At 41.2% G+C, this 18,136-nt stretch overlaps 1 protein-coding gene across 1 annotated transcript in view; it reads right to left on the bottom strand.

Annotated features, from left to right (window-relative positions):
• NEMP2 (nuclear envelope integral membrane protein 2) overlaps positions 1-16,017 on the bottom strand; it is a 40,983-nt gene extending 24,966 nt beyond the window's left edge. Inside the window, exons 1-2 of the mRNA XM_004452556.4 lie at positions 15,802-16,017; positions 323-438 (exon numbers count right to left, since the gene is read on the bottom strand). Coding sequence (XP_004452613.2) covers positions 323-438; positions 15,802-15,901 — 216 coding nt within the window. The 5' untranslated portion in view covers positions 15,902-16,017. The remainder of the gene's footprint in view (positions 1-322; positions 439-15,801) is intronic.
• Positions 16,018-18,136: the final 2,119 nt, after the last annotated feature.

Genomic DNA, 18,136 nt, shown 5'->3' with positions numbered 1-18,136 from the left:
ACAAATATGAGAACATTTGCTCATGAATGATAGACACATATAATACATTACAGGGTGTTAATAATTGGGTGAACTGGGAGAAAGATACACCAAATGTTAGCTATGGCCTATAGTTAGTAGCAATATTTTAACGATGCTCTTTCACAGTTTTAAACAAATGCTTCATGGCAATGCAACGTGTTAGTGGTAGGGAGATGTATGAGAGCATTGTATTATATGCATTTTGTTTTGTAAATTCACAAATTTTACTATACAATTATTGTTTATGTATATTTATGTATGAAAAAGATACTTAATAAAATAAAAAAAAGTAGGCCCTTACCTGCACAGTTGACCACATGTATTTCCATTCCATTTGGGTATTTTGACTGTAGCAGTAACAGTCTGACTCAGAACTTTTAATTAAATCCATTTCCTTCAAAGGTTTACACCTTGGAACTGAAAGATAAAAGAGGAAATATATTTTCTCAATATTTAATTGTTCAGAATTTTATCTTTTTAAAAATCTTCCCCTTGGTCCCACACAGGGATAATGGTTGCTGTTTTAACATTCTATGACCAACAAAGTTTCTACATGGTACTTATAGTCAGTTCTTCAACCTTTTCAGCATAGCAGGACATAGGCAAAAATTACAGTCTGGTATCAATATTCTTATGACATATGAAGGGATATAAGAGCACAGAGAAGAGGCATTTTCCCCATCCTGGAGCAGAGGGAAAGAATTGAGGGCAACTTTCCGGGAAAGACATGTGACTGGGACACTAAAGGGTAAGTAGAAGGCAAAGAGATGGAAGTTGGGAGGCATGTGGGGCAAGTATGTACACTATCATGGAGAAAAATCATGTAAGTGATACAGCCAATCACAAGTATGGAGTGTTAAGACTATATAAGAACATTTCAACACATGGAACTAGAGAGGTAAGCAGTGGGCACTACTACACTAAGGAACGTGGGCTTCATTCGGAAAGCAAAGCACTGAAAGATCAGGAAGTATGAGTCCCAACAGGAAACTACAGACACTCAAAAGGGTTTAACTGAAAGGAGTTCAGAGAAGATGTGGGCAGGATTAAGGAAACTAATAAGGCACTGTGAGATTCCCAGGACCCAGCAATAGCAGGAAACCTTTATCAACCGTAAGCTGGAACCAGCAATGGGAGGTTCTTATGTCCTTGGACCTAGTGGAGCTAAGCAAATGTCAGTCTAATGGAACGCTGTCACTGCCAGAATTTCAGGGAAATGGTGGGGTGAGGGTAAAAGTACCTCAACCTCTCTCTCTCTTGCCCTCTTGCCAGTGCTTCCAATTGGCCAAACCCAACGGCAGCTGGAGGGCAAAGAAGCCCAGGTGATACAGTCCATAGAGATCAGCTTTCAAGCACAGAGCAGGAAAGAGAAGGGCTAAGAATGGATCTGTGGGAACACAGAATAACAAGATCAGTTTGGAAGCGACAGGAGTACCTTTGTCTTTTAGAAATAATATTCTATTAGCAGTATGAAAGTATCAGAGGGCAAGACGACTGAAAGTAAGAACTACTAAGGAGGATAATAAAAAACCTAAACAAGAAATGAACTAAGGAGGGAGAAGGAACAGAGCAAAGACTACTGGGGGTATGGACTTTGGAGATTCATTAAATGAGGGAAAACAAAGTGACATGAAGGTTTCTGGTGAGGGGACAAGGCCCTTTACCCAGGTAAGAAATAATGGAGAAGAAGCAAGCTTGTGAAAGGAAAGGGGAGAAGAGTTCAATTTGGGCATAATGAGTTTTGGTTGGTGGGACTAAGTAAAGATCGGACAGGTCTGCAGCTCAGGAGAAATTTGGTTAGAGACATAAATACATAAATACGTGCATGTATAAATATATGTGTGTGTTATATGTTATAAATAATATAAAACACTACACCACAACATAATATACAGAGAGAGAGGTACTATAGTCGAGAGAGTAGTAGTGATAAATACCATAAGAAAACTATAACACAGTTGCATTTATATTATTCCATGGCCATTGATATATCTTGATTTGAAATGAAGAAGGATCAAAGCCTTAAGTTATTCTGGAACCAGGGTGGGTGCCATCACTACATCTGTCAAATGGATAACAGGAACAGGAACACGTATGGACACATACTGAAATGGACCTTATGCCCAACCCCTGCCTCCCCTAAGTAAAGTGTGGTCAGTTGTTTCTACAGAAAAACCTGAAACAAAGAGAGAACAACCTGCCTACTAAAGCTGGGGAAGGACTGGGGAACCAGTAATAATGTATCAATAATTTTATCTATCTAGGGAATAATATTGAATAAGCCCAGCTAGATCCCTGTGCTGATTAGGATATCCTTAGTATTAAGCAGGTATGGTAATTTGAGATTATATATGAATCCCAAAAAAAGAAAGATTATATTTGTGAACTAATCTCTTCTTCTGGGTGTGATACCCTTTGATTATACTGGATTTAGTTGAGCAGTCCATGATTAAATTACCTAGTAAGATTAGGGCTTTGACAACTCAGGTTGAGTTTCCACCCCCTTAGTGGGCCAATATAAACATACACTTACTCAAGATGGAAGAGGAGAGAACTTTGTCATTTTTGATTCTGTGGCCCTGGGGAGAGCAAGACATTTGCCTGATAGCTTACAGAGACTGCTGGGAAGAGAGACGAGACTGATATAGAAAGCCTGGAGAGAAACGGGTTCTATGCCAGGAGAGAGAGGGAGCCATGAGAGACGAGCCTTATGGTGGCCTGCAGCTGAGATAGAGGAAGCCCTGAGAGACAGCCCTAATGAGGAGAGAGAGGGACTGGAAGCCCCGAGGGGAGAGACCAGGCAGAGATCAGCGATCATCTTGCTTCAGCACATGGCAACTGACCTTATTTAGAAAGCAACCTTGAGCTAGACTCTTTATGGCCTTGTAATTGTAAGCTTTTACCCCAAATAAATACCCTTTATAAAAGCCAACCGATTTCTGGTACTTTGCATTGGCAGCCCTTTGACTGACTAATACAGTGGGAGAAAAAGAACAGGTTTGAAGAAAAGATGCCATGAATGCCTACCACCTCCTGAAATATAATAAACTGCATAAAATCAGGGTCTTTAGGTGGCTACATAAAGCAGGTAAGTTACATGAGGATGGGGTATATTCCATTGTGACACTGTCAAATCATTTAATCTTTACTCTTAACATTGTGAAGAAATACCAAAGTGTTTAAATATATAAACAAATTTCCAGAGTTTGAGACTCTGAGATGCAAATACAAAAATCCAGGTTAAAATTTTAAAAATACGAGATCAAAATCTATGGGATGCAACAAAGGCAGGGCTGAAAGTAAAATTTATAGCCCTCAATGCTTATATCAAAAAAGAAGGAAAACACAATCAGTAAGATGGTAGCAGAGTAAGGACCTCCTAGAATCAGCTCCTGCTGCAGAGCAGTTAGCAATCACTCAGAGCCATCTAAAGCACTTGTTTGGGGGCTCCAGACCAAAAGTGCATCCTGCAACATCCCTTAAAAGGAAGGAAGGAGGAGACTGCCCATGTGCAGAGAAGATTCATAAGTAGAGCGTTCCACACCACAGAGGCTGGTGCCCATCCTCCACAAGAGGCACAAGCCACCTCGGGAGCTATTCTGCGGCTGGAATTGGAAGCTCCACTTTCCAAAAACGGGGGAAGAAGAGACGGTTGGGCACCAACTTCAGCTACTGATGAATACATTTGGTGGGCTAAAGTATAATCCTGAGAACAGCTGAAGTTTGAAACTGTCCAAGTCAGAAAATAGGCTGGTAACCGCCATCTTAACTCTGCACCTGGCACGAGGGGAAGTGGAAGGACTGAAAACCACAGTGCTGGTAGGGACGGGCTTCTTTCCATCCAGAGCAGACTGCAGCTCTAGCCTAAGCCCCAGCCCCACCTCCAGCAGGGAGGTAGCTGGAGGGACCTGAGCCAGCCTCTCTGGGAAAGTACAGGCCACACCACAAAGGCCAGTGATCATCCTACTTTGGCAGTGCAAGCCACCCCAGAGCTATTCTGTGGCAGGAATTGGAAGTTCCATTTCCCAAAAACAGGGAAGGAAAAGACGGTTAGCCACTGATTTCAGCTACTGATTAATAAATTCAGATGACTAAGGTATAACCCAAAGAACAGCTCAAGTTTGAACCTGTCCAAGTCAGAAAGAGGCCAGTAGCCACCATTTTGACTCCACCCCCAGCATGAGGGGAAACCAGGCTGCCTGAAAATCATAATGACAGTAGAGACCAGTTTCTTTCATCCTTACTGGCCTGCAGCCCTAGCCTAGGTTTCAGCCCCACCTCTAGCAGGGAAGAAGCTGGAGGGCCCTGCACCAGCCCATCCAGGTAACTATAAGTACATTTGGCTGGAATAGACTGAATAATCAGAAGTCTACCAGGGTAAATGTGGTCATCTTGGACCCGTATTGAATAGATTGCTGCCCACACCTGCAACTCTATCCCATCCCAGGCAGGGAAGAAAGGGGTGTGAAGCTTCATCAGTCTCTCTGGGCAACTACAGTCTAGATCTGCATGACTTGGATTATTCCACACAGCTGTGACTCTATCCCTACCCCTGGCAAAGGAGAAAGTTGGGAGAAGCTTCATTAGTCCTTGGGGCAATGAGGACAGCTTTAGCCTCCACAGCTTATAGCACCAGCTACATCCTTGGCTCCTTCCATACAACCATCAAGGGAGAAAGGGCAAGAAGCCCTAAACTAAAGAGAAAAACTGTACCCAGAATAAACACTCTAGTAAGCCAGATGCCAAGAAACCAGCAAAAAATTACAATCCATACCAAGAAAGAGGAAGACATGGTCCAGTTAAAGGAACAAAATAAGCCTCCAGATGACATAAAGGAGTTGAGACAACTAATCATAGATGTTCAAACAAATTTCCTTAATAAATTCAATGAGATGGCTAGAGATTAAGGATATTAAGACATTGGATAAGCACAAAGAAGAATTTGAAAGCACACATAGAAAAATAACAGATCTTATGGGAATGAAAGGTGCAATAAATGAAATTTAAAATACACTGGAATCATATAATAGCAGATTTGAGGAGGCAGAAGAAAGGATTAGTGAGCTTGAAGAAATGGCCTCTGAAAGTGAACATACAAAAGAACAGATGAAGAATAGAAAAACTTGAACAAGGTCTCAGGGAACTAAACACTAGCAAGAGATGTACAAACATATGTGTCATGGGTGTCCCAGAAGGAGAAGACAAGGGAAAATGGGAAGAAGGAATACTTGAAGAAATAATGGTAGAAAATTTCCGAACCCTATTGAAGGGCATAGATATCCATGTCCAAGAAGTACGACATAATCCCATCCGAAAAAATCCTAATAGATCAAACTGGAGACACATACTAATCAAAACGTCAAATGGGGCGGCGGACTTGGCCCAGTGGTTAGGGCGTCCGTCTACCACATGGGAGGTCCGCGGTTCAAACCCTGGGCCTCCTTGACCCGTGTGGAGCTGGCCCATGCGCAGTGCTGATGCATGCAAGGAGTGCCGTGCCACGCAGGGGTGTCCCTCATATAGGGGAGCCCCACGCGCAAGGAGTGTGCCCCATAAGGAGAGCCACCCAGCGCAAAAGAAAGTGCAACCTGCCCAAGAATGGCGCCACACACACAGAGAGCTGACACAACAAGATGATGCAACAAAAAGAAATAGATTCCCGTGCTGCTGACAACAACAGAGGTGGACAAAGAAGACTGGCAGCAAATAGACACAGAGAACAGACACCGGGGTGGGAGGGAAGGGGAGAGAAATAAATAAATAAATAAATCTTAAAAAAAAAAACAAAACACACAACATCAAATGGCAAAGATAGAGAATTTCTGAGAGGTGCAAGAGAAAAGTAATACTCATCAGAAACCATGGAGGCAAGAAGACATATAAGAGAAAAGCTTCCAGCCAAGAATCTTATATTCAACAAGACTGTCTTTCAAAAATGAGGGCGAGTTTAGAATACTCACAGGAACACAGAAACTGAGAGAGTTTGAAAGCAAAGAGACCCACTTTTCAGGAAATACTGAAGGGTGTGCTATAGCCTGAAAAGAAAAGACAGGAGAGAGAGGCCTGGAAGAAAGTCTAGAAATGAAGATTATATCAATAAAAGTAACTAAAAGTGTCAAAAGAGTGGTGAAAATAAAACATGACAGATAAAACCCAAATATTCAGGAATAAACCTAACCGATAATGTAAACACTTGTATTCTAAAAACTACAAATCATTGTTAAAAAATTTAAAAAGGCCTAAATAACTGGAAGAACATTCCATGCTCACAACTGGAAGACTAAATATCATTAAGATGTCAATTCTATCCAAATTGATGTACAGATTCAATGCAATCGCAATAAAAATTCCACCAGAATTTTTTAAATAAATGGAAAGCATGATTATCAAATTTATTTGGAAAGATAAAGGGTCCTGAATAGCCAGAAACATCATAAAAAGGAAAAGCAAAGTTGGAGGACTCTCACTTCTGGACTTTAAATAATATTACGTAGCTACAGTGGTAAAAACAGAATGGCACTGGCATAAAGACCTGGACCTGGTAATAATTGAATGATATTACTTTATAATCTGTAACAAATGTTTCACCAGGGTATGGTGTGTTGATAGAGGGGTGTTGTTTGGGAAATCTGCACATGTTCATGATTGTTTTGTAAGTTTACAACTTATGTCATAAAAAAATACTTAAAAAATAATAATAAGGTGGAATGGGGAAAAAAATACACCAAATATAAGGACTATAATTAGTAGTAAAATTTTGACAATATTCTTTCATAACTTGTAACAAATGTCTCACAACAATGCAAGATGTTGGTAACAGGTTGATGTATGGGACCTCTGTATGATGTTATGCATGTTTCCTTTGTAAACTCACAACTTTTACTATACACTTATTATTTATGTATGTCCATATATAAGTGATAAAAAATAATATTAATAGGGTGGGTTGGGGGAAAATACTTTGATTAGTAGTAATATTTTGAGGCTGCTCTTTAATCATTAGTTAAAATGTTTAATGACAATGCAAGGCATTGGCAGTAGGGTGAGGTATGAACGCCCTGTATGATGTTATGTATGTTTGTTTTGTAAGTTCACAACCATTACTATACACTCATTGTTTATGTATGTTCATATATGAGTGATATACTTAAATAAATTTAAAAAAAGAAAAATGGGCTAAAACCGTTACTTAACTACACAGCTGGAAGAACCAGAAAAATGATAGAAATTTATTCCCAAAGCAATCAGAAGGAACAAAATAACAAAGACCAGAGGAGAAATAAATGAAATTGAGAACAAAAAAAACAGAATTAACCAAACCAAAATTTGGTTCTTCGAGAAGATCAAAAATATCGACAAACCCTTAGCTAGACTGATAAAAAAAGAGAGAAGATGCAAATAAATAAAATCAGCAATTAGAGTGGGGACTTTTCTACTGATCTCACAGAAATAGAAGAGATCATAAGAAGATACGAAGAACAACTATATGCTAGCAAACTACACAATGCAGATGAAATGGAAAAATTAATATCCAAAAAATACAACCAATAATGAGCAATCTGAGGAGGAAGTTGGGGGAAAAATTCCATTTACAATAGCAATTAAAGAATCAAAATTTACTTCACTAAGGATGTAAAGGGCCTGTACACAAAAAACTTACAATGCACTGCTAAAAAAATCAAAGAAGACTTGAATAAACAGAAGGACATTCCATGTTCATGGATTGGAAGACTAAATATTGTTAAGATGTCAATTCTACCCAACTTGATTTACAGACTCAAAGAAATCCTGATTAAAAATTCTACCAGTATTTTTTAAAGAAATGGAAAAGCCAATTATCAAATTTACTTGGAAGAATAAGGGCCTCTAAGTAGCCAGAAACATTTTAAAAAGGAAGAACGAATTTGGAGGATTCTCACTTCCAGACTTTAAATCATATTACCTAGCTACATTGGTAACAACAGCATGGTACTGGCATAAAGATAGACATATAGACCAGTGGCATTGAATTGATGGCTCATAAAAAGACACGCACAGCTGGGGCAGAGCAGTCTACTGAACAAATGGTGCTGGCAAAATTGGATATTCATATCTAAAAGAAAGAAAGAGGACACCTATCTCATACCTTATACAAAAATTAACTCAAAATGAATGAAAGACCTAAATATAAAAGACAGAACCATAAAACTCCTAGAAGAAAAGGTAGGTAAACATCTCCAAGACGTGGAAGTGGGTGGTTATTTTTTAAACTTTACACACAAAGCACCAGCAATGAAAGAAAAAACGGATAAATGGGACCTCAAACTTAAACACTTTTGTGCTTCAAAGGACTTTGTCAAGAATGTGAAATGGCTGCCTATTCAATGGAAAGAAATATTTGAAAACTACGTATCTGATAAGGGTTTGATTTCCATGCTATACAAAGAGATCACACAACTCAACGATAAAAGTGTAAGCAATCCAATTTAAAAATGGGAAAAAGACTTAACTAGATATTTTTCTAAAGAGGAAATACAAATGATCAAAAAGCACAGAAAAAATGTTCAATATCACTAGCTATTAGGCAAATGCAAATCAAATCTACAATGAGCTATCATCTCACACCTCAAAGAATGGCCATTATTTAAAAAGAAAAAAAAAACAAGTGTTGCAGAGGGAGTGGAGAAACAGGAACACTTTTACTGTTGGTGGGAACAGAATGGTGCAGGCTTTGTGAAAGACAGTTTGGCAGTTCCTCAGGAAGCTAAATATAGAACTGCCATATGACCCAGCAACCTTTCTACAGGGAAAATATCCAGATGAACTGAAAATAAGACACAAGCAGCCATGTGCACACCAATGTTCACGGTAGCATTATTCACAATTGCTAAAAGATGGAAACAACCCAAGTGTCCATCAACTGATGAATGGATAAACAAAATGTGGTATATACATACTATGGATTACTATGCTGATGTAAGAAGAAATGAAACTGGTCTACATGGCAACATGGATGAACTTTGAGGACATTATGCTGAGTAAAAAAAACCAGACACAGAGGACAAATATTGTATGGTCTCACTAATATGAACCAAATACGAAGAATAAACACACGGAGTTAAAACCTAGACAACAGGATATTGGAGATAGGATGAGGGGTAAGAAGGCAAATTGATGCTCAGTGTATATAGAATTTTTATTAGCTTGACTATAAAAGTGTGGAAATGAATAGAATTGATGGTAACACATTATAGTGAGTATAACTAACATGGCTGATATATATATGGGATTGTGGCTCAATGGGGTAGTATAGAGACATACATGTAAACTGAAAGAAAGCTGGAGAATAATCTAAGAACTGTACAACAAAGTTAATCCATTGGTAGATGAGGACAGTGGTTAATAGTACAAATACAAGAATGTTCTTCTATGAATTAGAATAAATATATATCACTATTATAAGGTGGTAAGAATAATGATGCATGGGAAAAATACAATTAGGATAGCTTCTGGACTATAGTTAACAGCAATGTTGTAATATTCTTACAGTAATGGCAAAGAAGATACTATATTAATGCTTAAGGTTCAGTACGGGGATATGGATTTTTTCTTTTGAATGAAAGAAAATATTCAAAAATTTACTAGGGCAATGACTGCACAACTCTGTGACAGAAGTGTGAGCAACTAAGTGTACACTTTGGATGGACTGTATAAGGCATGGGACAGTCGAACACAGTGAACCATGTGGTAGATGACACTGTTGTAACTAAAATATGAGAGCGTTCTCTCATGAACTATAGCAAAAGTACAATACTGATATGAAGTGTTAATAATAAGGGGTATATGGAAAAATACACCAAATGTAAGCTATAGTCTATAGTTAGTAGTATTTTGATGACGTTCTTTCATAATCTGTAACAAATGTTCCACAACAATGCAAGGTGCTTGTGGAGGGCTGGGATTTATGGGAATTTGGCTTGTTATACATGATTGTTTTGTAAACTCACAACTACTTCTCTAATTTAAAAAATATACTAAAAGGAAAAAATAAGAGGAGGAAGCTCTTAGAAGACCTTTGTTAAAAACAGGATTTTAAAAATTACTAGTACATTCCGGATGGTCTGTCTATATGTAAGAGCCAACAAGAAAATGCAGAACCACAAACCAACCAGCACTGAGGTACAGTTGTGGGTTTATCTGAGATGCAAACAATTCCTGGCCAAGACTGCCCAAGGATAAGGGCACTCTGGGACATCAAAGATCTGGTGATTAGCTATATAAAAGATGAATATCTAAGAAGGTACCATACACCTGGAAGAGCATGGGTAAACTAGGATAAGAATACATTAAAATTCATTAAAAGCCCTAAACTAGTGAGAAGCAGAGGTGGGATTAGAATGAGATCTCTGACCTACCTCACTTTATACCATATTCTACCTCTACAGGCTTCCTCTGGGGTCTAAGAGGAGGAACCAGGGCAAAAACAAGTAGCTAGAGTTGAGAACTTTATACTGGGAGTTCTGGATATGGGAGAGGAATTCCCACCTATCATCGGAAAGAGAGTACATTCCAGCTGGGCAAGGCAGGTGCAGACTGTGCGGGCTACAGGCTCCAACAGCCCCAGGATCTTACAAGAACTTTATTTACAGCCAGCTTTTTCTTTAGGGTTACTCCTAAGAGTGTGCAATGCTCTAGTAGTGGCTGTTCTCGTCAGCACCTCCAGAGCCCCTCACTTCAATCCCTCTCCTGATAGGTTCTGCTACTTCAAGGGCCTGAATCAATTGCCAGAACAGTGGACTACCCTAATGTTATTGAGCCCTGAGCTTTGCAAACAAATGCTGCCTTCATATGAGGTTTTCTCCATTTGGTCCAAGACTGCCTCTTAAATCACTTGATACTAGCAGCTCTTAAGTTAGGAGCAATTTAAGTATTGTGCAGTTAATTTGTACAGCTAACTGCTGGCCCTTTGATGTCCCAGTTTTTTATGTATAGTTTGAATTTAGCAGTCAATGCTTCTCTGCTGTCCAAGCCGTCACCATCTTGCATGTGGATTACTATAACAGCATTCTAGCTTATCTCCCTACTTTCTGAATTTCTTCCACTATTGCCCTCTATAACGTATTCTCCACTCAGCATATAGATCTTTTTTTTACCTCCCTCATGCGACTTTTAGTGTGTTGTCTGCTCTCTGTGTCCATTCACTGTGCATTCTTCTATGTCTGTATTTATTTTTATTTATCCCCCTGCGCTCCCCGCCCCCCCCTCCTCCCCCGCAGCTTGTTTGATGTCTGCACTCTGTCCATTTACTACATGTTCCTCTGTGCTTTTGCTTGTCTCCCTTTTTGTTGGGTCACCTTGCTGAGTCGGCTCTCCGTGGCGCTTGCTCTCCGTGGCGCTTGCGGGCCGGCGGCTCTCTGGCATGCGGGCGAGCCTGCCTTCCTAAGGAGGCCCCGGGACGTGAACCCAGGGCCTCCCATATGATAGACAGGAGCCCAACTGATTGAGCCGCAGCCACTTTTCAGCTGTACATTTTAAAACATCAATAGGAGCACATCATTTACCTGCTCAAAACCCTGCAATACTTCCCATTGCACCCATAATATAATCCACCCTCCCTTCCAAGGATTCCTGAATACCTCACTGACTTCCCCCTACACTTCTCTTTTTGCTACACTTACTCCAGCCATACCCACCCTCTTGATCCTCAAGATGCCAATCCTACCCTCCTCCTCAAGTTTTCATACTGTCCTGAGATCTTGGCCGAGCCTGCTCCTTCCAATAATTTGTGCCTTTGCTTAAATGTCACCTTTTCAGAAAGACCTTCTCTGACCCTACTGTCTAAAATAGCACACACTAACCATTTTCACCCTTTCTTCTTACTTGGCTTTATTTTTATTTCATATTACATATGCATTTATTTGTTCATACTCTGTCTCCCCATTAAGTCAGAGTTCATTTCTTGGAATTAAATATTTGTCCTGTGTGTGTGTGTTGTAATTCAAGAGGTTTAGTGGGTTATTTGGGCATGTGTAGCCTAGCCAGTGAAAGTCTGGCCAATCTTCATACATCTTGCTAGTGCAAGTTAGTAGTATAAAAGGAAGTGCTGTCTTGCCCTTCCCTTGAGACATCCTGATGTAATAGGACACTCTTTCCAGTCCGCACCATCCCACCTAAAGAACCTGTGACAGAATCAGGGTTACTTGGGAACCCAGAGGCTACAGACATTTCCCCCTTACCCAACATCAGTGTATCTTTAATTAGAGCATTGAGAGCTGTGACCCCCATTATACATGTTGGGCTAGGAATCTTCCCTTTTCTTCCAGCAGGAGAGGAGGCAGGGGAAAGAAAAAGGTGGCCAAAAAGTTGATTTTGTTTTACTTAGATTGGGTTTATCAGTGTATTCTGTATAAGGGACCTCCAGAATTTCACCTCAGTCTTCAACCAGATTAAAGAGAGTACAGTTGGAATAAGTTGCCCTAACTAATGATCTGTACTGAAAAACATGCTGCAAACTGTGTTCCCCACTGGAATTCTCCAAAGTGGCCTCTGGCTTTTGAAGCAAAGCTAATATAGAATGTACACAATATGTGAGAGCACATAGATAAGGTATAAGCATTTTGTGGTGTCCTCTTCCTGTCCTCCATCCTTACGGCTCCTGAGGCAAATATACCTCCCTCAACACACACAAGAATTGCTAAATATCCAAGAGTCTAGAAACTCAGTCAGATACAAGAAGCCACAAGCCTTGCTCCAAATGGGCTTAAGTGAACCCTGAACCATGGGCTAGTTAAACTAGGCAAGAGACAACAACTTAAGACAACCAAGATTGTTATCGTGCCCGGCCTAATGCCTTACTAGAGAGAACCAGATCTCTTCATTTTTAGATTGTTATAAAGGTTATGTCTTTCTTAGGCCTCTCCTCCCTTGAGCAATCTGCTTCCAGAGGCATATTCACTTTTTACCTCCTCCATCTCTACCTGAGGGTGGAAAATAGGAAATGTGGCCAACTGGCTGATTTGCAACTCACTCTATCACCTGATTTACCCCTAACAGTGAAGGTTGCCAACCTGTCTGCAGGTTTCATTTATTCCGGCTGCTCTAGTCTTTGCTGGTTACTTCTGCTAAGAAGGAACCTCCTGCTGGATATAGGCAGGCACAAATATATCATACCAACATGAAACAGACTTTTCAGGAATTCTTAAAGATGTAATAATCATTCATTTGGTCAGAAGACAAGGATACTGCCTAGAAAGTTAATGTTTCCACTTAAGGCTGAAATGTGTCCCTATCATAACCTCGCTATTTACTTCTTCAAACCTGATTCAAATCAGGAGAAAGATCTGGAAGTATGGTCATCCCAGATCTGCCATATTCCAAAGCACTTAGGAGTATCTGTGGGACCAACCCCATGTGCCATCCTCACTATGGTTATAGGAAGGCTGTGCCTCTAAGCCCTAGAATGAGAATCTCCTTCCTTAACTCTCTGTGCCCTCAGCAAGTTCTCTTGACCTTTTCAATAAACTTGATTTCTGGACAACAGTATATTTCTGGACAGTTGTGCCCAAACTGTTAAGATAAGTACAAGAGCCATTAACTACTTATATTATCAAAGGCTACTAGTTAGGTTTACCTTAACCAGTGAGATCCCTTAGTTCATTTTAAATACCACTCAATTTATAAATACTCAATTAATCTAATTTTGGGTCTGCATATCATATTAAAAAAGAAACTGCTGCATATCGCCTGCTTCAACGAATAAGTTAAATTTTGGGGGGAGTGGATGTAGCTCAGTGGTTGAGCACCTACTTCCCACATTTGAGGTCCCAGGTTGAACCCCTGGTACTTTCTAAAAAATCAAATCAAATCAGTTTTAAGTTACTCCTTTGAAGTACTTTTGCCATTTATTAGTTTTCCTAAATGCATAAGGATATATTTAAGCTAAAGAGTTTATTAATACATAAAATATTCAGTCAAAAATTCAGAAAGGAGCAGGTAGTACTTAAACCTGCTTATAGATTATGCTAAAAATAAAAGGCACAAACTCTTCTCAAATCTTAGATGTTCTATCTTAAACAACTTCCAACATAAAAATAGTTTAGCAATGCTCCTCCTGAAAACTTAACCTTAGATAGCTCTCATATGAAGATAATGACTATAACGGAATACTATAATCACTTACTAAAGGAGCCATTTCCCCTATTTGACCTATATTTTTTTCTTTTAAAGCAACAAAAGGGGAAAGAGAAGAGAAGGAAAAAGACAAAACAACAAACCATACTTGTGAGTTTGAGAGTTCAAATAGAGGATTTTTCTTGTTTGTGGGTATGTAAATTCTGATTTTCAAAGGAGTTAGCATGTAGCACAAAAGTTACAAAGTAACTTCTCTTTTAACCCCAATTTCTAAAAACCTGACCTCAATATACATCTTGGTTTTTATTTCTCCAAACCCATGTGTAAGAAACAAAACTGAAATTAGCACATGCTATATTGTACACTCAGGGCTGATTTTAACTTCACAGATTATTCTTTTCCACTGATGAATTTGAAAGCTGTAGTTTCAAACAGCCAATTTTTCTGGTTTAAGCCTGGGAAACCACTTCAGTGGCCTGAACTTCTCTCAGAACATCACATGGTGTCTAGAAATCTGACCCACTGGTTTTAAACTATGGAGGACTCTTGGTTTGAAGTCTCTCTTCCTCTCAGCAGACAACTACCTGCCCTTCCGGTGTCAACTGCGTCTTTCCTCTAAACAGGGTGGCAGAAAGCTGGGCTTGGCCTAGATGTTCTACATTTCATGGTATTTTAGAATATGAAATACCCTTAAGGTATCATCCAATCCAAGCCTCTTATGTTATAGACAAACCCTATTTTATGAAAGGAAGTACCAGATGGTCATCTCAGGGTTCCTCATAAAACCACAGACTTTTACAACAGCCATGATTCTTAGATTTAGTCTAGTCCAGAGGTTCCAAAATGGTGTCATCAGCTCACCACAAGATCCTGGATACTTCACGTTCACATTGTAAAGCCAATGTGAAATGTTTAGTATTGCTATAAGGCCACAGAGGTTGTCACTTTTCTTTTGTTTTCTTTTTAAAGATTTATTTTCTCTCCCTTTCCCCTCCCCCACCTATTGTCTACTCTCTGAGTCCATTCACTGTGTTCTTCAATGTCGGCTTGCATTCTCAGTGGCACCAGGAATCTGTGTCTCTTTCTATTGCATTGTGTTGCAGCGTCAGCTCTCCAGTGTGTGCCGTGCCACTCCTGGGCGGGCTGCCCTTTTCTTTGTGTGGGGCTCACGCCTTGCGCATGGGACTCCGCAGCGCTGTACCCATGGGCCAGCTCACCACATGGGCCAGAAGGCCCCGGTTTGGAACCCTGGACCTTCCATGTGGTAGGCGGATGCTCTATCAGTTTAGCCACGTCCGCTTCCCACCACTTTTCTTAGCTGTGGAATTTTGCCAACTCAGTGGGCATCCTGCATGTCTCAGGCAGAATGGAAGCTCTGGTAAGCATTTATAAAGTTGAGCCAGCCTTTGAACTCTGCGGTGCTTCTAAGTCTTACAATCATAAAACGCCCAAGGGCTAGCACAGAGACCACAAAGTCCAAAAAGGCGGGAAAGGGGAACCAGGTTTGTTCAGGTGCGGGCCGCGGTCGCGGAGTGACGCGGTCGCGGAGTGACCCTCCCGCGGGGCAGGGAAGCGCCCATCCACCTTCCCGCCCCGAGCAGGGTGCGCGCCCTCCGAGGAGCCGGGCAGGGGCGAGCGAGTGCGCGTCCGCCGCAGGATGCCGGGGGTTACCTGCCAACGCCGCCGCCTCCCCGCGCGCCGCGCCTGCAGCCAGGGTAGCCAGAAGCGGCAGCCAGTGCGGCAGCCAGCACGGCGCCCAGGCCGTCCGCATCCCACCCGGGAGTCGGCTCCTTGCCGCGCGGCCGCGACTCCAGCCCCTCCGGGTGGGGGAGGGGAAGCGGCTCGGCCGAGCGCCGCGCGGAGGGAGCCCGCCGAGGAGCGGCCTGAGGGGGCGGGGAGACCGCCCCGGGGAAGGGCGGAGCCCCGCCCCCTAGGGCGGAGGCGGGGCGGGGCCGGCGCAGTAGGCGGTGCCCGCGGCGTCTGGCTCGGTTGGCCGAGGCGGGCGCTGCTCGTCTCGCGGTCTCCAGCCTCCTCCCGGCCTTCCGCGGCTCCCCGGCTTGCTCCTGGCTGTCGGGCTTCGGGGCCTCTCGGCCTCGCCCTCCTTTCCTGGGTAGTTCCGGAACGTCCGTCCCACCGCCCACGGTGGCGGGAGAGTGGAGGAGGAGTGGGAACGTTCACGATTGTGCTCAAAACTTGCCTGACCTCTGACCTGCGGAGTTTTGGGGTCAGTTCTCAAAGCTCTGGTCGTCGACACCCTAGGAACGGGAAGGCTGTTCAGCAACCAGCCCCCACACCGTTTATATAAATGAAAGCTCGTGTCTTTATTTTTTCTTTCTGTGGTATACCTTTTCTTCTTTTTGGTAGTGACAGCCGATAACAAATGGGAAATTTGGTTTTGACCAAGTAACATTGATTTAATAACGTGGATTTGTATGTCAAAGCTCTCAAACATAAAACATTTCCAGGTATGAAGAGGCTGTGAAATGTTTTTTCACCAATTTAAGAATCCTCTAAAATTAGATTGTGTTTATGCATTCTATGTGTGTGTACTTTAATGCTAATAATTAGTATGGAATTTACAGCCTTGAATAAACAATACAATGCTTTAAAGAAGGAAAAAAGACTCTTCAGATCCTGAGAAGCCATTAATGTGATTCAGTATCCCACTCTTCACACTTACAAGGACAAACTGCTATTTCCTCTTCTCTAATTCTGGTCTTCTGTTGAGGTACCTTAGGGAACCCAATTGTGCCAAGAGATTGTCCTCTAACATTAGTCCAAACCTTTTTCCCTAAAAGTCTAAGTAGGGCCCAGTAAAAGTATTCCCTGGCCCCAATGTAAAGTTTAACAGCTCTCAAACTCCTGGCACTCTGTGCACACCCAATGTGTGGCTTTTAGAAAATTCAGAAATTTCCTTGTAAGTGACTCTTCAGAGGAATAATTTTTAAAAAATAAGCCATCATTACTTGAACCCCCAAGATAGTCTGACCCTGGCAAACTGTCCCGAGAAAAATGACTGAGCCCTTGGTCCACTTGAGAGGTGTTTACTTGAATCTTGTTTGGCCCTTCTTTGATGTTCATTTTGATTTAGTTCAATTCGCTTTGATTTAGTTCGATTTTGGATGGCACCATAGAAAATGGCTAAAAGAAACAGGTGGATTCTCAAATAACAAATGTGTTTTCCTACAGCTGTATCTGGTAGAGGAATAAAAAGGCAAGTGGCAGTGTACCAAATTAGAGTAGTAGGTAAGGTGCTATGCTTGCAGTAGATGCTTAGTAAAGACGCTAAATTGAAACACCACATTCCTCTCTATGGCATAGCAATAAATATTTTCCTAGAGCTAACAAGATTATTAGGAGGTGATAGGCTGCAACTGGAAAACAATCATAAAACCCCATCCCAATTCCCAGAAACCTTTTTTCCTAGCAAAACCTAAGCCACTGGGGAACAGGCAGAAACACTCCCATAGCAGGGCTCTAGCAGAGACCCACTGTTTCTGGGGGAGGGACAGAAACACAAAACCTCTGAGAGAGCTGCAAGAACTGAAAGAACCTGTGAACTTAAATATATGTCAATAGAAATTACCCAAACTCAAACATGAGGAAAAAAGGAAGGAAGGGAGGTAGGGAGGGAGGAAAGATTCAAGACCTGAGAGACAATATCAAGTGGTTTTAACAACAAGTAATTGGAGTTCAGAAGAAGAGCAGAAGAATAAGGCAATGGAAATATGTTAATATACAAAGCTGAGAATTTTCCAAAATTAATGAAAATCAAGGTTAAAGAGAAAATCTGGAAGGTGACCAAAGAAAAATGATACATTACATACAGAGGGACAGAGATAAGATTACAGCATACTTCTTGTCAGAAACTATGAAAGCGAGAAGATAAGGGAGTGCATCGTTAAAGTCCTGGGAGAAAAACTGTCAACCCAGAATTCTATGCAAGCAACAGTATCTTACAAAATGAAGGCAAAATGACAAATTTTTTTCACTGCCGGCAGACCTG

The sequence above is a fragment of the Dasypus novemcinctus genome, chromosome 7 (assembly GCF_030445035.2).
Source record: "Dasypus novemcinctus isolate mDasNov1 chromosome 7, mDasNov1.1.hap2, whole genome shotgun sequence".
NCBI classification, from domain to species: domain Eukaryota; kingdom Metazoa; phylum Chordata; class Mammalia; order Cingulata; family Dasypodidae; genus Dasypus; species Dasypus novemcinctus.
The sequence above is the reverse complement of the archived record's forward strand: the minus strand, read 5'-3'. Positions and strand labels throughout refer to the sequence as shown.